The 20,344-nt window shown below is 36.0% G+C and overlaps 1 protein-coding gene across 15 annotated transcripts in view; it reads right to left on the bottom strand.

Annotated features, from left to right (window-relative positions):
• CEP63 (centrosomal protein 63) overlaps positions 1-20,344 on the bottom strand; it is a 49,445-nt gene that overhangs the window by 17,542 nt on the left and 11,559 nt on the right. For 13 of the 15 annotated variants that reach the window (XM_056793633.1, XM_056793641.1, XM_056793645.1 and 10 more), the window contains 4 exons: positions 16,223-16,400; positions 9,126-9,221; positions 8,555-8,677; positions 5,738-5,851 (listed from right to left, as the gene is read on the bottom strand). In XM_056793633.1, the coding sequence (XP_056649611.1) occupies positions 5,738-5,851; positions 8,555-8,677; positions 9,126-9,221; positions 16,223-16,400 (511 nt within the window). The remainder of the gene's footprint in view (positions 1-5,737; positions 5,852-8,554; positions 8,678-9,125; positions 9,222-16,222; positions 16,401-20,344) is intronic. The other 2 variants (XM_056793635.1, XM_056793639.1) reach the window with 1 other exon arrangement.

Genomic DNA, 20,344 nt, shown 5'->3' with positions numbered 1-20,344 from the left:
TTTATAATAATAGTCCAAGTCTATCCTGAGCCCTCTTCTCTTTCTCTCCCCTATCTCTCACTTGGTGAGTTCATCAGCTCTCATAGGTTCAATTATCATCACTATAAAGATGACTCCCAGAGCTATATTTCTAAACCTCTTCTTTCTCCCAAGCTCCAGTTCTGTATCATCAATTGCCTTACAGATACTTCCACCTGGATATCCCATAAGCATCTCAAATTCAACAAGTCCAAAACAGAACTCATTTACTTTCTCCCCAAATATACCTTCCTTTGAACTTCTCTATTGAGATAAATCTCATCCTCTCAGGCACCAAAGTACACAACCTCTATCATCCTTGACTCTTCACACTGCCTTCACCCCAAGTGAAAGACAATCAGTTGTCAAATCTTGTCACTTATCTCTCCACATCATCTCTCATATATGAATCTTCCTCTTTATTCATACAATCACCACTCTAATTCAGGTCATCAGCACTTCTTGTTAGGATTACAGTGATGGTTTTCTAATTGGTCTCACTACCTCAAATTTCTCCCCAATCCAATATATTTTCCTCAAGTGCAGATTTGACCATATTACTCTATGCCCAACTAAATAAATTCCAGTAGCCCTCCATTCCCTCTATAGTAAAATATAAACTTCACTTAACCTTTAAAGATCTTCTAAAGAAGGCCCTATCTTACATTTTCAGCACTCTCATACCTTATTCCTCCCTACATATTTTGTGTTTTTACTGTTCTTAACCTATATTCCATTTCTCATTTCTATGTCTTTGCGCTGCCTATCCTCCATGTCTGGAACGCTCTCCCTCCTCACCTCCAACTCTTGGAATCCCTGGTGTTCTTCAAACTCATCTCATGTACCATAAGCCTTTCCTGCACTCCTCCCTCGCCCTCCCACCTCTGTCTTCCTCAATAAGGCTGCACTATATCTGAAATGCAGAGGTTTTGTACATACTGATATACACTGATATGTGGCATGCGCACGTGGACACACATGCACACACACACACATCACATGTCTCCCTCACTAGGAAAAAAAAGACTTACTTTGTTTTCCATCTCTAGCACATGGCACTGAGTTCTAGTGCCTAATGCAAGGGCTCTTAACCCGGAGACCATGAACTTTTGAAAACTTATTTTGATAACCATATTCACCAAAATTGGTTTCATTTATATTGTACATTATTCATATTAAAATATTCTGAGAAAGAATATGTGGGTTTGAAGATATTAAAATCTGCCATGAGATATTGTTTCAATTCCTGCATTGTTTATAGGCTACTTTTCTAGATGTAATACAGAGGGAGGGTGAGTATTCAGTATAAAGGTTTTGAGCCATTCTAATCAAACACACAATGCCTTTTTACTAAGTTCATTGGCACAGTGCTAAGGGCTTTCTTTGGCGGTGACACACTTGAGAAGTTGAGCTAAGTATCAAAACGGTTTCATCCATGTAACTCATTTGAACTGAGTAACTATACAAGAAGTCCCATGTCATGGAGACACAGTAAAGTAGCCTGGGAGTGCTGCACTTAGCCTGGAAGACCTGAGCTCAGATCTTACTACTGACCCTTACTATATGACCCTGGACAAATCATCTGACCTCTATGTGCTTCAGGCTACTCAATAGGGTTCATGTATTTCAAAACTTAAGTTCCAAAAACAGAGTTTCATCACACTGAAGAAATAATGAATCCTTTGGAAATTCATGTAAAATAGGTTACATACTATCATAGTAGCATTTAAATGAACTCTATGCAAATACACTATTTCTCTGGATTAAATTGACTGATTTACTAAGCTATATAGGTTTTAATTCTTGAAGATTTTATTGAATTATAAGCTCCTCAGAGGTGAGGACTGTTTCTGAAAGCCCTATGTTTGCTAGCATTTTCCTCCTGAGGCACAGATCAGGCTCCCAGAAACTTGGCATAAAAAGGATGAATTAAACGTTCTTGATAATATGTGAAATTGTCATTCATCCATCAATATGGCCTCTACCAATCTGCTTTATCTTCTTGGTTTATCTTGATGATTCCTCAATATAATTTCTGTTCTTTGACACTGCAAGTTGCTCAAATCTATTTCCTTGATGTTCTAGGTCCCATCCTTTCTAATTGACATGGCACTTCACATGATCCTAGAGCTGCTCACTGCAGTAAGACAAAAAATGTCTAAATGTGCTTCTATATGACAGATGGCCATAATGCCCTACTGCCATGTCTTTTTTGCTCCTGACTGACTATCCACATGCATCTTCAAACAATTTCCATAAGATAGGGTTTTAAGATGCCTCACCCACCTGGCTACCCAGCAGTCCCAATTAAATATGGTGCCCAGAACAGAACATACCACTCTAAATCTGATCTGAATAGAAAAATACAGTGAAACTATTTCTTCCTTCATTCTGGACACCAGACATCTAGTCACTGCACACTTTTAAGACTTTCAGGTAGCTACTCCACACTATTGACTCATATTGAACTTGTAGTCAACTATTACCTAGACACGACTCTTTATCTAGTCAAGTCTCTACTATTATGTATTTGAAGAGTTTTCTTTTCTACCTAAGGCAAGGTTTTATACTTATCCTTATTAAGTTTCATCTTTTTAAATTCTGTCATTCCAGATAGCATAAACCATTTTTTTAAATTAAGGCCTTACCTTCTGTCTTAGAATTCATACTATTGGTTTTAAAGCAGAAAACCAGCAAGGTCAAAGCAATGGGGTCAAGTGATCTGCCCAAGGTCACATGGGTAGGAAGAGTTTGAGGCCAGATTTTAACTCAGGACCTCCCGTCTAGGTCTGGCTTTCTCTCCACTGAATGATTGGTTGCCCCAGGCATATACTCTTAGGATTAAGTTACTAACCCACTGATTTGACAGAAATGCTTAGTTCTATTTTCTTTTATTAGCACATTTAAAAATGAGAATGACATATAGAACTTTCAGTTCACTTTAAAAACTACACATCTACCACCAACTGAGCAGAAATCAGAACTCTTATCTGCTGTCTGGCCAGCATGTGTGCTAAGTCTCTAGAAAAGGGATTATTTTTTAAAATACCTTTCTAACAGTATAGCATTCAGAAGACATTGCCTTAAATGAAGAGGAAAAAAGGAAAGTAAATCACAAGATAGGAGAAAAAAGAGACAAAAGCTAAAGATTGAGGAGCTAAAAGCAACAGAGGAGGTAAGAGGGAGAATATCAGAGCAAGGTAATTTTTGTGGTTCTTTGTTTTGTGTAGTCCCAAATGTAGCTAAGACGTGAAAGCAAGGTTATCAAGGGCACCATGACACAAGGAACAAGGACTTCCCTTAAGAGATTCCCAATATAAATCAATGGCACTTGCCAGCATCAACTCTTCATAAAATCTCCATCAGTGTCAGCTTCAATTCCATCAGTACAAACTACCTCTTTGCAGGAGTTTCTACTCAGCAATAGCTTTAAGAACCCATTAACAGTAAAATCTCAGCAAGAATCTGTCAGTGTCTATTCTGATAAGAGTCAATATGAGTTTCAACTATAGTGTAGTAACTTCATTAATACTATCATACTAACAATATAATGCAATATAGTCACAATTACCAAATCTTAATGGAAGGTTGTGATTTGAGGAAGAGGCTTTTAAATTCCAGAATTCTGTAAAGAATTTAGAATTTGTTCTTATATGGTTAGTAATTATTTGTCAGCCAAGTATTTCGACAATTTATGTTCTAAACTCTTTAATGTTCTAATTTTAGGAGCTAAACAAGATTTGGTTTTGTGCTAATGGTCTTGATTTTTTAATTTTTTCTTCAATTTCCCCCAAATATTCACTGTGTAATATTTGCATCCTTCTTATTCCCTTCCCTACTACCACTGAGTTCGATGGTCCAAACTGAACCTGTATTTTGAAACTTATCAGTTTGAATGGCGATTGTTTCATTTTAGTCACAGGCAAAATGTCTGACATGAAATAAATGCTTAATAAATACTTGTGGATCAATTTTTATCAATTCAGGAAAAGATTCAATTATTTAAAAAACAAAATATATACACATATACAACTCTCAATTCACCATACTAATCAGAAAATCAATATTTTAAAATTTTTCACACATTTATGTTTGACTCAGAAAGTGTTTGAGTAACTGGATTTGACCATAAATAGAAAAAAGACTCCTTTTCCCATATTCTTCATAAATATCCAATTTCCTGAGAAACAGTGAATATAAAGAGGTAGCTGTGGTTCAGTAATTAGGCCTAAGTCTGAAGTCAGGAAGACCTCAGTTCAAATCCACAGCCTCAAATATTTCCTAGCTGTGTGACCTTGGGCAAGTCATTTTATGTCTGAATGCTTAGGAGGTGGCTAAGTGGCTCAGTGGACAGAATGCTAGGCTTGGAGACAGGAAAACCTGCATTCAAATATGGCCTCAAACACTTCCTAACTATGGGCAAGTCACTTAACCTCTGATTGCCTGCTAAGAATATGCACTGGATCCACTGGAAAAAGAAGTGGCAAATGACTGCGATATCCTTGCAAAGAATATGAATAGCTATGATTCATGGGCTCATGAAGAGTTGGCTGAACAACTGAACAAAAGCAATAGTGAACATAAAAAGCTACAACTAATTGCTCAGCATTTATTATTGGACAGTGATCCAGCTCCCTATTCTGGAGGATTCAGCTGGATAATCCTAAGGCAAATGCCCCTAACACATAAGAAATCTGCTGGTTCTACCTCAGTATTATAATATTATATTTTTAAAAACTGGAATGGAAGAAAGGAGGAAAAATGCATTGGAGAGAAGCCAAAGAGGAGAAAGAGACTGTATCACTGTCCTTTAAACACTGTCCACTTCTAAACTGCTATTTTTTGTTCCATAGCTTTAGTACCCATGATGCTGTAGATCTCTTGATCTAAGAGAGGTCAATCTCCACTTCAACCACAATGCCTTAACATATTAAGACATCCTGATTCCATTGTCCTTTCCATGAGAAAGGGACAGAAAGAATGAGTGGTGGTTTTTGACTTTTTGCTTTAAAAATTAAGGTTTTATGAAATTTTCTCTCACAAAAACTAGCATGGGTCACCCATGGTTTTTGCCTCAGTATCATCTTCTCCCTTTCAAAACTCAATTCCTAAGAATTCTTCTTTATTATACTTTCTGAATTTGTATCATCTGCTGGGTAAAATTTGGTCTGTGACTTTAATGAACACTGCATCTGTATTTTATATAAATCCTAGAATATTATTACTGTTCAAGAATAATTAAATGAGGTCTTCTTATCCAAGTGGTATTCACAACCTCGCTGTTACTTTTGCCTACCAAAGATGAAGAATGTGAACTGTGTTTTAACTATTTCAGCTACGCAAACAGCAGCTTATGGATGAAATTTCCTCAAACTTGCTATATTTAAATTTCCAAAAGGAGCCTACACTAATAGGTTTTCTCCTCTCCGCTATGTAAAACCTAACTACTTGCTTGTAATAAAGAAGAAATAAAGTAATAGAAAAAAGCTGAATCATCCTATCCTCCATTTTCCCATTCTAGGAACTCAAATAAACTAATAATAAGCAAAGTCTATGGGTTAAGAGGTAAAAAAGGGAGAAAGGCTGACCTTCTTGTACCCACCACATAAATATAACTATCCAAAGTAGAAAATAGAAGGCATTATGGCATATGGGTATGTACTCATTGAATTAAAATGACCCAAATGTTTATATTTCTTTTTAAATGTTTTAACTCTACCTGAATAATATCTGACTGTTCAGCCAAAGCTTTCCTTTGTGCCTCCAGAGATGCCACCTGTTGCTGATAAATCAATCGCTGTTTCTCCCACTCTAGTGATTTCTGACGGAAGTCCTGCAAAGGCAACGAGGACAGCTGACTTGTAAATGCATCCTCTCTTGTCACTACTTCCAACTTTCACTCTTACTCTAATTATCACCCCCCACCCCCATCCTTGACAGAGGTGGGCCTTTCTCCACAGCAGGAATGCCATTATTCGGTCAGCCGATGTATTATAAGTAATTCTCATCTCCTCATATACTGTGCCTCTAGATTTCTGTCTTTCCCAATTTAACACACTACTGCTGAAGTGCTTAATGTAGGGATGTTGAATACTACTTAGTTGGTGTCTAGTTTTATAAATTTGCTGCCACCTAAGGGTTAATAGTCATAATTTTCTAGTTTTCAAGGAAAAAAAATTGTCCAAATATAACTTAGTCATTCTACTTTGAAACTATAATTATCAGCTATTTATGACTCAAATATTTAAAAATTCATGGAAAATGAGAATTCAACAGCAACTAAAATGCCATGAAGCCAGCCAGCATCTGGTGGTTATAATTATGTGAGCATTGAATCACAAAGCAAATTCACCTAACAACCATATGGCCTCATATTCTCACTAAATTTTCTCTAAGTTTCCTCAAGTCTGAAAAATCTTATCTACTCCATTAATCATGCCTTTACGTAACAATTTATAGATGTTAGAAAAGTGAAGAGCAAAAATTCCAGGTAGTAGTAATGAGTTCCTTACCATCTGCACAGGATAGATTTTAGAAACTGCTACAGTTAGGAGAATTTGTAAGTTGCTGTAATAAGATGAAGTAATAAGGGAGCCACCAAAGAGCAGAAAACCTGGTGAGCACAAATATCAACAATGCTAAGAGACATCTTCCTCCACCTTTTATGGTCTTACCAGCTAGTAAAGCTACTGTAAAGTAGCTGTAAAGTACTGTAAAGAAAGCTGGGTGACCCAAAATAATCTCCCATTGGCAAAATGGTACAAGAATGCTTTTGAGCTTCAAAATTTTAGACTCAAAAAATTTTACACTAAAAGAGCCCAAAGAAGACCTCCAAGTCTACCTTCTTCATTCTACAAAGAAAGATCCAAGCCACTTAGCAGTAATAATAATAGCAGCTTGCAATTACATATCATTTTCCTCAGTTATAAAGTGCTTTCAAAAACTATCATTTGATCTTCACAAAAATCTTATCTCACAACTGCTATTATTCTCACTCTGCAGATAAGGAAAGAGACCCAGGAGACTAAATGACCCAACCAGGTTCTGGGACTCTATCTACCTCAGGTCCTTTATGCCCACATCTTTCTTCTGCTCTTCCCACTTGCTGACAAGCCAAACAGTAGTCAAAGAGAGACTAGAACCCAGGTTTTCTCATTCTCAGAGCAGTTATAAATGAAATTTGAGAGAGAAGAATGCCAGATGTTGTCTTCTGTACAAAGTTCCTCCTCCTAGAAAGAAGCTTCTCTGAAGTATAATCTCTAATAAGCACTAAAACTCTTGCTGGCATCATGAAAGAAAAAATAAAATGGAAATCAGAGATCAACCTGAAGTCCATAAGACAGTTAACTAAAGGAAATGAAAAGGGAAACTCTGAGACTCTGTGATCCTTACCAAGTTTTGTGTAACAGCCCAATTGCTGGCTGCCTCAGTTTCCTCATTTTTAAAAGGGGGATAATAATGGCACTTACCTCTCTCAGGGTTGTTATAAAGATAAAATGAGAATATTTCTAAAGAATTATATAAATGCTATTATTATTATTATTATTATCATCTTCCCTTCACCATATCTTCATATTAATTATTTACTTCTTTTTTTCCCAATTTTAATTTTCAAACTATTTCTTTGTGCAAAACACAATTCCAGGTGCTGGGGATATAAAAGGATGGAATAAAAGATATGCTCTCCACCTTCTTAGAGTTTAGAAATCTAATGGAAAAAAGACATGCTATGTATATATAACTATAAAAGAAAACTACATAAGTATATACGACAGGTGAGAATTATGGTGCTGATGACAGTTGGTAGGGAGGAACAATTAGTGATTGAGGAGAGTGTGAATCCAGGATTAGAGGGAGAAAAGTTTTCAAAGATAAGGTAATATTAGATTGCCAAAGACTTTGAATTCCAAACTAAGAAGCCTGGATTTCTGAAGTTTGAGTGATACATATGTGTCACACACACATATATATCTATATATAATTGAAGATTAAACTGCTAGCAATGTGATAAATGGTTCAGCATTTGGAAGACTGGTAAAGAAATAGTTGCAATAGTCCAGGTAGATAGAAAATTTAAAAGTTTGATGTTATCATTACCATGTTTTCCTCCCCTACATGCAGTCCCACCCCTAAAAAGCTCCCAGGGCTTTAAGAAAATACATTTTTTTAAAAATGTTTAAAAGCAATTATTTGGCCATCTTGATGATTATAAGGTCTACGTTCAAAAAGTATTTTTCTATAAATAAACTTTAAAAAAGATAAAGGCAATGTGAAAATAGCTCTTCTTCCACAAAAGAAGCCTTACCCGGTAAAAACAATAATGTATAGATTTTAATTATAGACTGCATTGTATTAAATTGGTACAGTTACTTCTTGACCTAAAAGGGACTACATGATGATAGAAGGTGTTTACTCTGAATCGTTATATGTGTAAATATCACTAATGGTAAAGAGAGCTTATTCAGGAAATATATCCCCTTCCCAAATTATTATCCTGTATGAAGACTGACAATTACTATGAACAAAATCATCATACCTCTATTTTTCCATTTAACCTCTCCATTTCAGCTGGGTCCTCCCTGTGATTTTTGATGCCACCTCTGGACTCTTTTATCTGCTTTTTCTGAAGCTTTTCGTAGCCTTTCTTTAGTTTGGTTAGCTGTGAAGACAGTCAATTTCATCTTTTATTAAATGTCTAATTATTTAAACTAAATCTAAGAATTTAAAAGTGGTACCATATATGTAGACAATTATATCAAAAGTGGATCAGACAGTTAACACCACCATTAAAAGAGGTGTTGACAAGATGTAATAAATGAAAAGGTTTTAATTAAATAAAGGAATACAAGATATAAAAGAAAAATAATTTTATATGGCTGTTAAGATTTTTTAAAATCTACCAAGAAAATTAAAATTGATTTTCTGCCCAAAGGGAAGTACCAAATAATTGAGTGAGAGAGGGGTGAGGATAAGGGTTTTTAACCCTACCTTTCACAAAAAACAGACCTTTGTTAAGAAGAAACTAGATTACTTTAAAACATTCCCATAAGTAAGAAATAAATAAGCCCACTAAATCCACATAGTAAATTAATGAAAATGTACTTCACTTCTTCCTGAAGTTTCTTCAATTCTTGTTTGTATTCTACAGCCATTTCTTGCTTGGTTTTATCCAGTTCTTCCATCTGCTGATGCAACATCCCAACCTAAAGAAAAAGATGGGTTTTTAACATTTTTTTTAAATTACTGAGTTACAGAATTCAAAGGAAATAGCCTTTGTTATCTATCTGCATAACACCTCAAATATCTATAAAACACCACACTTATTTTTCCTCCTTTTAAAAAAATTTATAATATTTTTCCATGGTTACATGACACGATTCTAACCCACCTCTTCCCTCCCTCCTCCCAGAGCTGACAAGCAGTTCCACTGGGTATACATGTATCATTGTTCAAAACCTATTTTCATATTACTCAAATTTGCAATAGAGAGATCTTTTAACATCAAAACTCCAGTCATATCCCCTTGAACTATGTGACTGATCCTATGTTTTTCTTCTGCATTTCTGTTTCCACAGTTCTTTCTCTGGGTGTGGATAGCATTCTTTCTCCTAAGTTCCTCTGGACTATCCTGGATCATTATATTGCTGTTAGTAGAGAAGTTCATTACATTCAATTGTGCCATAATGTTTCACTTTCTGTATACAACATTCTCCTGGTTCTGCTCCTCTCACTCTGCATCAATTCCTGGAGGTCATTCCAGTTCACATAGAAATCCTCTAGTTCGTTATTCTTTTCAGTACAATAGCATTCCATCACCAACATATACCACAATTTGTTCAGCCATTCCCCAATTGAAGGGCATCCATTTTCCAATTTTTTGCCACCACAAAGAGCGCAGATATGAATATTCTTGTACAAGTCTTTTTCCTTATTGTCTCTTTGGGGTACAAACCCAGCAGTGGTATGGCTGGGTCAAAGGGTGAGTATTCTTTTAAAGTCCTTTGTACATAATTCCAAATTGCCCTCCAGAATGGTTGGACCAATTAATAACTCCACCAGCAGTGTATTAGTGTCCCAATTTTGCCACATCTCCAACAATTATCCCTTTCCTTTACTGCCATATTGGCCAATCTGCTAGGTATAATATTCCACTTATTAAAAAAATAAAATTTCAATAATGTTAATCATTGAGATCAGAACCAAGAGAGAGAGGATTTGTATCCACAGTAAAACAATCACAATCTCCAAGAATTTTACTTATAGGGCAGTTCCCACTCATATTTGATTGACTACAATAACATGGTTATCTAATTTCCCCACAAACAATATATTAGAAAGTAAAGATAACAAGAACAATAAAAGAGGAAGAAGGAAGGAAGGAAGGAAGGAAGGGAGGGAGGGAGGGAGGGAGGGAGGGAGAGAGGGAGGGAGGGAGGGAGGGAGGGAGGGAGGGAGAGAGGGAGGGAGGGAGGAAGGAAGGAAGGAAGGAAGGAAGGAAGGAAGGAAGGAAGGAAGGAAGGAAGGAAGGAAGGAAGGAAGGAAGGAAGGAAGGAAGGAAGGAAGGAAGGAAGGAAGGAAGGAAGGAAGGAAGGAAGGAAGGGAGGGAGGGAGGGAGGGAGGGAGGGAGGGAAGGAGGGAGGGAGGGAGGGAGGGAGGGAGGGAGGGAGGGAGGGAGGGAGGGAGGGAGGGAGGGAGGGAGGGAGGGAGGGAGGGAGGGAAGGAGGGAGGGAGGATCCTTCAACAACAAAAAACTCCAGCAAATTTGAACTATTGAAGTATACTAAAACCCACCTACTCTACTTCCCCCTTTAAGTTATATATATAATAAAATAAAGTTAGGACAATAGATTGAAGTGTTCAGTTTCATCTGAATGAGAAACCTTATTAGTGTTTGTTTAATTCTCAATTCCAAAACAATGTCCCATACTGATATCTTTTTTACATCATTCTGACCATAACCATAACCAAAAGCATAACTACTTTGAGAGGAATCTGAACCAACGTTTAAGAAGGAACTCTATAAATTACTAGAAAATGAATAACTGTATTTGGAACAGAAATTTGTTTTCTAACTTAGTTCATTCACTATCTCCATCCTTGACTGGATTGAATTGTTTAGGAAAAGATTTCCAGGGTTTATCAACAATTTTGTGACTAGTCTGAATCAAATCTGTGAACTGAAATTTGACTTGAGTACTGTAACTATTTTATTTTGAAATTTTGTCTTTGAGAAAATTAATAAAACTTGACAATGGTTTAAGAGAGATTTAAAGGAAGAAGTGGGACAGATTTCCTCTTTAATCAGAGATCAGAATTAGTGATTTAAAGGCAGGATTGATTTCTTCTCTTTCTAATCAAAGATTGTAATTACTATTGTTTTTGGCAAGCTGTACCCAAAGTGCAAGTTTTTATTTTCCACAGAAAAAAATTACCTTGTATACCTCAACAGGCTTTAAGAGCATTGATGCATGCAATATAATACAATAATTGATGTTCATAATAAGAAGAAAAAGTTTAATTGTATTTAGAAAATTCAGTTTAAAACATTAAAAATCTAATGTTATAAAGCATTTTAGAAATATTTCCATCAAGTAATTATTATAATCATTGATTTAAAACATATAAAGCTTCCATCATCTAGAAAATTCAGTTTTATAAAATGCTATAAAAATAATGTATTTATATAAGAAAATGTGTTCCTTCTCCTCAAATTCCCATTCCTTTACTGGATGACAGGAATATTAAGAGTTATTACATTGTATTCACATAGCTAAAGTCAATAATACTTAGATGGGTGTAGGTTCATGGAGATTAGGTTAAGAGGTAGGGAATAAAGATCTATATAACTAGAGAAATTTTCATTGCTTGTGGGTAGGCCAAGACAATATAATAAAAATGCAATACTAAATTATTATTCAGTGCTATACCAATCAAACTACAAAAGGATTACTTTTTAGAGCTATAAAAAATCAGAAGTTAGTTTAGAGGAACAAAAAATCAAAAATCTCAAGGAAAATAATGAGGAAAAAAGTGGGAAGGAAGGAAGCCTAGATTTCAAACTATACTACAAATCAGTAGCTACTAAAAATGGCCTCAGACACTTTTTAGTTGTGTGGCCCTGAGCAAGTCATTTAACTACAATTGTCTAGTCCTGCCCATTCTTCTGCTTTAGTTTCAGTATGTAGTATTGATTCTAAGACAGAAAGGAGGATGTTTTGGGGTTTTTTAAGAATGTTTAGGAGTTCTTTTTTTTTATTAGAGGTCCATTTTCCCCCTGTAGGATTATACTCAGTTTTGTTGGGTAAATTATTGTTGGATGTAGTCTTTTTGCTTTTGGGATACTGCATTTCAAATCCTCTTCTCCTTTGTGATGGAAGCTACCAAGCTTTATGTGATCTTGAATCTAGAACACCTTAGTACCTGAACTCATTTTTTATGGTCACTTACAATACTTTTTTAAATTTTCTTAGTTTGGAAACTTTTGATTTTATCTGTGATGATGTTACTAGGAATCAAAATTTTAGGGTTGCTTTCAAGCAAGATGACTAATGAATTCTTTCTGTTTTCTATTTGGTCCTTTGGTAGTAAGAAAAAAAGGGGTGGGAGTAGATGGAACTTACTATCTCATAATCTAATTGTATAAAATTATATAAACATGTAGAAAGATGTGAGGAATCAAGCATCACCTGACTCTCACTTTCATCTGAACCAGATAAAGGAAGATATAATGCACCCTTACATATACATATATATACACACACACCAAGAATTTGGTATAGAAATATATTTAGCTCAGCAGAGAAAAAGGAAGGAACTGGACAAGAAATAAGAGAGAGTAAACAAAACAAGCTCCAGTCTTTGAGGGTAGAAGTTTAAAAGTAAAAGAAGTATAAGAATCTGTTATTAAAGTCTAAGCAGAGGAAGGTGAAGATTGTATTTGGCCATCTCCTGATCGTAACAATGAAGGTATTTAGCTCTTCCTTTATTGTGAAGATTAAATTGTAATCCCCTGTCTATTTTTAGATCTTAATCCCCCCAAAGTGTTAACTCAGTATTTTAAGTAGATCTACCCATTTTAACTACAAAAAGTGTTAACTAACCAAAAAAGGTGTTAATTAACCATAAAAGATGTTAACTAACTACAAAAGGTGTGACTACCCATTTCATACATTAAGTAGGGTGGGCAGTCCTGGAGAGGAGCATCTGCTGTGATTGGTACACATAAAAACTTAGGGGAGGTGACACAAGAGAAAAAGGTCTTTAAATAGAAGAAACAGAGGCACATGGAGATGAATCAAGAGTCATTCAGTCACTGGGAGTTGGGCTGTAAGAGACTCCATCACTTGAGCTTGGAGTGAAGAAGAGTCACTCGGAGGAGAGACTGGAAGAATCATCAGACACTTGAGGAAAGACTGGAAGACAGACACTCAAACTTGGAATAAAGACACTTGGCTGTAGAACTGGACCCCAGGGGGACCTCATACAGGAGACTTCAGATTGACTGACTTAGTTTCCTTGCCTTTCTGAAGATATGAACCTCTGAGAAAGGCCCATCATCCTGAGACTCCTTTCCCCTGGCTGGGGCTTAGAATTTCTACCTGTCTCTGAAGAAGCCAGAGCTCTCTCCCTCTCTCTCTCCCCTTTTCTCTCTTCCTTAATATCTTCCCTCTATTGTAAAAATAAACTACCATAAATTCCATTTACTTTAGTAATTCATTTTGGGACTTAGAAATTAAATCCCTGGCATCCACAAATTAATATATTAAGTCCAACCATAAAAAATTTAACAGAAGAAAAAAAAAGGAACAGGATAGTGGAAGCAAACTATATCAAGTACCAATCATTAATGCTGAATATACTACTCTCTTTTCATCTTCTTGCTAAAACAAAGAGGGTAGGGAGTGGCAGGCAAAGAGAAGGAAAACTACAAAACAAGAAGTAGAAAAAATGCAAAATGAACAAATATTGAATGTGAATGAGATGAACCCACCAACAAAAAGGCTGAAGATGGCAGAATGGTTTGATCCAACAATATATTGTTTAAAGGAAACACACTTGAAACTAAAATTCACAGAGAATTAAAATAGAAAGCTAAAGCTAAATCTATTACAACATAAGTGAACTCAAAAAAGCAGGGAGGCAGTAATCATGATCCCAGACAAAGCAACAATAAGACTTGATTTTTTAAAATGTGAATTACATAATACTTAAAGTCAGCACATACATGATGAATTAATAACTACACTTAATATATTATTTTCAAAAGGGAGATTAAATACATTATAGAGAAAAATAGACAGCAATACTCAATGTATACCTTTTAGACCTCAACAAATTTAACCAAAAGATAAGTAAATAGGTAAAAATCAAATAGAATTTTAGAAAAATATATATGATAAAACTCTTAAGATTACATAATGGGAACAGAAATTAAAGCACTTATTTCCCAGCAATGCATGGTACCTTTACAAAAATTAACCATGTATTAGGGCATAAAAACAAATGTACCAAAACAGAAATACTGACCACATCTTTTGACCATAATACAATAAAAATCATATTAAAGACTTCTATAGAAAGGATTGAAAATTATTTAATCCTAAAGAATTGATACAACAAAGAACAAATTATAGAAATAATAAAAAATTTAGCAAAAAAAAATCAATGCTAATGTACCAAAATGTTTTCAAAGGCAGACAAAGCAATTCTGGGAGGGAAAAAACTTTGAGAGTCCTGTGATCAACTAAAGAAAGAAAGAAAGAATAGATCTCCATGGATTTAGCATCTAATTTTTTTTTTTACTAGAAAAACAGAAAAATAAAATTTTCTAAATGAACACCAAAACAAAAAACAAATTTATGAAAGTGAAAACAAAACAAAATTGGATTGATAAATAAAATTTGGAGCTGTATGAAAAAAATTTAAGTCATTAACTAGTCTGATTTTTAAAATGAATAGGAAAACCAAATTGCTAGTATTAAAAATTAAAAATAATCAGAATTCACAAATGAGGAAGAAATAACAAAAACTAATTTGCAATTATATATCAATAAAACAAACAACTTACAGGAAAGTAGATGAATATTTTTAAAAATATAAAGTGCCCAAGTCAACAGAATGAGAAAGAGAGAACTAAATAAACTGAACTCAGAAAAAAAAATGTTGAAAAACTCATAAATAAGCTGCCAAAGGAAAAATTTCTGGGCCCGGATGGATTTGTGAGAAAAATCTATCAAACTTTCAAAGAACACTAATTCTAATATTAAATAAACTGTATGCAAAAATAGGAAAAAAATAATTCTACCAATTCTTCTATAGTATGCAAACAAAAAAAAGATAAAAAGAAAAATCCAGATCAATATCCCTACTAAGCACTGATGAACTTTTGAAATAATAGGAAAATGGTTACAGCAACCTATCAAAAAGATATACACTATGACCAAGTTGGATTAATACTAAGAATACAATAGTTCAATAGTAGGAAAACTATATAAACATAATAGACATATATTAATAAAAGAAACAATACAAAAATGCATGATTATGTCAACACATAAAAAGGCTTTAAATAAAATATAATACTCATTTCTATAAAAACATTTTACAAAGGAAAAAAATTGAACCTTTCTGAACATAGTAGAGATTATTTATGAAAATCTCAGAGCTAGTATTACATGGAATAGGAATGAACTAAAGACTTTTGTAACAAGCTAAGGGAGCTAAGTAAGGATATCGGTTATCACCACTTTAATAGCAAGAATATAAGAAAAAGAAATTGGGGGAATACACATAAACAAATAAAAAACAAAATACTGCTTTTCTCCAGGTGATCTGAATAGGAGGAAAAGAAGAAAGTATTGGCAATTAGTGTCTTCATATTTGATATATGAATAATAGCTCACATTTAAGTGATACCCTAAAGTATACAAAGTATCTCCCTGACAATAGCCCTATAAGATTGGTGGTACAAGTATTAATACCATTTTGCCAGTGAGGAAGTTAAGGATATGCAACAAAGTTGCAGTCAGTTACCAGGAAATAGGGCCAAATCTTTTCCAGTGGAAATCCATCTCTATAGTATAACTTAATAAGAAAAATGTGCACAAATTTTTGATTGACACAACTTTTTTTGAAGCATATGTAATGCATAAGCAAAACCAAACTATACCACTAAATAAAAAGTGAGTGAATCATGTATTGTTACCTCTTTGTGTTTCTGATCCAATAAATTCCTAAGAGAGGTAAGTTCTTGTTGTCGGATATCCAAACAGGTTTCTAGAGCCTGGGTCTGACCTTCCCATTCAGACTTCTTATGAGCCACCATTATGTCAATTTGTTTCATTAGTTCCTGTAGCTCTGCCTCACAAGATGTCAAAAACCCCCTGCAAATACAAAGAAATCATTCAAATTATACAGAAAATGGTCACACTGGTTCTTTTTCTTCACTGGTAAAAGAATGTGGAAGCATGTGCTCATCCCAAAAAGTAACTGAATGAAGTCATCATTATCACAGTTTCATATGAATGGCTATTTCAAAATAAATCACTAGAAGCAATCACATGGTAGGATCCCCCAATCCTTGGATTCCAAGTATAATTATCTGAGGGAAGTGCAGGTGGGAGGTCAGTCCACAATCTCTACCCACCTCCAGGACCCCAAGGCTGGGGTCTGTTCCCTGCCATGGTTCTTCTACTTTCATTTTCATCTTCTAAAGGTTTTTTGGGAGAGGGGTGGGAAGTCAAGGAGCGCCACATTGAGGGGCAGAAGCAGGGAAAGAGAGCACATAACTCTGGGGTCAGCAGGTGTCTGTTTATATCTAGGGTTTGTGGGGCCCTACTGCATATGTGATAGATAGAGTGTGTGAGATCTGAATAGAGATAACATTTAAGCCCATGTGAGCTAATGATGTTACCAACAGAGTACAGAAGGAGAAAGAATATAGGATCTGAGACAAAATCTCAGGAATATCAACAGTTAGAGATTCAAATGTGGATGAGTCAGGGTATGAGTTAGGACCACAGAGAAAGTGAACTTGTCTGGGGGCAAGAGGAGGAGTAATGTCAGGCAGGAGGCAAAAGAGTCTGGTTAGAGGTCGAGTAGTGTTACCAAAAACAATAAACCCAGAGTTTCTGGCTCCTCCTACTTTTCAGACTCAGAACAACAGCCTTTAATGAACCTACATTTTGCTGTTTCTTCAATAGGGAACACAAAGGCAAATCTATATAAATACATATGGGACCCATGGCATCACTCAAATCTGACTAGCAGAATAAAACCTCAAAGAAAGACATAACTGAAAGATCAGTGGACATCTGATTAATACCATTTTGGAAAACAGGTAGAATGAGCCCAGTCTAGCTTATATATCATATGCCTTATTTTTTAAAAAATCCAAAAACTTATGGAAGTCAAGCGTCTAGCCAACCCAGCAGTGAGAAAACCCATTTTAAGTGCTGCATTCAACCTTAAGCCACATTTAAACTATGATCCTTTCAGAAGATACTGAAATTCCACATTATTGAATGTTCACTAAAAATATGATTTACCTCCAAGTTTAAGAAGTATTAGATGATTAATAAGCACATGAAAAAGTGCTCTACATCTCTTATAATCAGAGAGATGCAAATCCAAACAACTCTGAGGTATCACCTCACACCTAGCAGATTGGCCTACATGATAGCAAAGGAAAGTAATGAATGCTGAAGGGGATGTGGCAAAGTAGGGACATTAATTCATTGCTGGTGGAGTTGTGAATTGATCCAACCATTCTGGAGGGCAATTTGGAACTATGCCCAAAGGGCGATAAAAGATTGTTTGCCCTTTGATCCAGCCATAGCACTGCTGGGCTTGTACCCCAAAGAGATAATGGACAAAAAGACTTGTACAAGAATATTCATAGCTGCGCTCTTTGTGGTGTCCAAAAACTGGAAAACGAGGGGATGCCCATCAATTGGGGAATGGCTGAACAAATTGTGGTATATGTTGGTGATGGAATACTATTGTGCTCAAAGGAATAATAAAGTGGAGGAATTCCATGGAGACTGGAACAACCTCCAGGAAGTGATGCAGAGCGAAAGGAGCAGAACCAGGAAAACATTATACACAGAGACTGATACATTGTGGCACAATCGAAGGTGATAGACTTCTCCATTAGTATCAATGCAATTTCCCTGAACAATCTGCAGGGATCTAAAAAAAAATACTACCCACAAGCAGAGGATAAACTGTGGGAGTAAAAACACAGATGAAAAACAACTGCTTGACTACAGGGTTGGAGGAGATAAGACTGAGGAGAGACTCTAAATGAACACTATAATGCAAATTCCAACAACAGGGAAATGGGTTCGAGTCAAGAACACATGTGATAACCAGTGGAATGATGCGTCGGCTATGGGAGAGGGAAAGGGGGGGGGGGGGAAGAAAACGATCTTTGTTTCCAATGAACAATGTATGAAAACGACCAAATAAAATAATGTTTAAATTAAAAAAAAAAAAAGAAGTATTAGATGTTACTGATCCTACACCCACACATGAGTTTGCAATAATGTGCTGCAGAACAATGGACTAGAAGATTGCTGGGCTTCAGATCCCATTCTGCCCTTGGGCAAGGCATTCTACCTGCACAATTTCTTTGTCCACAAAATGAGGTAATTAAACTAGTGATAAAGCAGCTCTCCTTGAGGGCCCCTTTGAATGCTAACATTTTCTGATTTGATAAGCTGTAGTGTCAATTATGAAAGCAAAGGGAAGCAGAGTCCACACCATTTACCATTAAAACTTGGGAGGAGATACTTAGTATATTCTGGCTAGGTGGCTCAATGAATAGAGATGGGCCTGGAGTCTGGAAGATCTAAGTTCAAATCCATCCTCAGACACTCAGTTTCTTCCCCTGTCAAATGAGTTGGAGAAGATACTGGCAAACTACTCCAGTATCTTTGCGAAGAAAACCCAAAATGGAGTCACAAAGAGTTGGACACAACTAAAACAACTACATAACAAATAGTACATTCAGACCAAACGGAAAAAGGAGGCAGCACAGAGTTCGCTGGCAATCTTTCTAAGAGATTAAAACTAGCAAACTCCCCTATTAGGGTTTGAGGAAACATCCTATCTAGCAAAATCAGTGTCCTTCTGTGGGCCAATCATTTCTCTCTACCCCAAATAGCTTGTTACAACTTCCCACCAGCTGGCCATCCCCTGCTGCCTGCTCCCTTGTTCACATCCCTCCTCACCCCCCCCCACCCCCATGGCCACTTACCATCTACTCACCACATCCACTATGCTCTCTGCAATGCCAGCTCTACAAGTAATAACCTTGCTTTCATCCTTAACCTGTCCCTTTCTCATTCCTTTTTTCTTCTAAGTCACTGAGGCCTAGCTCCCTCAAATGACACCATTTTCCTGGCTCTCTTCCAGCATTACCATACTTTCACTCATTCCTAACTCTCCCTCAATGCCACCAGACTCAGTGATCAGAATGGGGGGAGGGGGAGAGTAGGGAGGGGCCAGCAGCCAGAATCCATGACCTTCTATACCAATTCCAGATTTTCCCTTTACCAAGGCCACTTAGTAATTATTCAGTAATTTCTCCTCCTTTGAGGTTCATCCAATCCCTATTTATCACCTAATTAAGATTATGGTAGCTATTATCTACCAACCTCCAGGACAACTCTCTTTTCTTCCTCAATAAACTAAATGCCTAGGGAACAGCTGGGTGACTCAGTGGATTGAGAGCCACACCTAGAGATGGGAAGCTCTGGGTTCAAATCTGGCCTCATCAACTTCCTAGCTGTGTGATCCTGGGCAAGGCACTTAACCCCCATTACCTAGTTCTTACCACTCTTTCACCTAGGAACCAATACACAGTATTAATTCTAAGATGGAAGGTAAGGGTTTTTAAAAAAATAAATGAAATGAATTAACTTAATGCCTAGCTCCTGGCCTCTCTCTCCTTCCCAAATCTTGCCTTCATTCTAAGGGATTTTAACATACATATGTTAATACCCTCAAATATTCTAACTTCCCAGTTCCCCAACTTACTTATTTCCTATTATTTACTCATCCACACTACAAGGATATCATACTCTTGACCCTGACATCACCCACAAATGTTCCACCTACATGCTCATGAACTCTGAAAATCCTCTTATTTAATAATCATCTTTTATCATTCCACCTTGCTCTTTTCCTTACAACTCTAACCCTGTTTTTGATTTTCACTAAGATCTTTAATCCCCCTATTCCTCAATTCCTTCCTAGTTCATTTCCTAGAGTTCTAAACTTTCCCTTCCCTGTGCTGACCCTTGATGAATAAGTTCAACACTAC

Source organism: Monodelphis domestica, chromosome 4, assembly GCF_027887165.1.
Source record: "Monodelphis domestica isolate mMonDom1 chromosome 4, mMonDom1.pri, whole genome shotgun sequence".
Classification (NCBI taxonomy): Eukaryota; Metazoa; Chordata; class Mammalia; order Didelphimorphia; family Didelphidae; genus Monodelphis; species Monodelphis domestica.
This window is presented reverse-complemented; position numbering and strand designations above follow the sequence as displayed.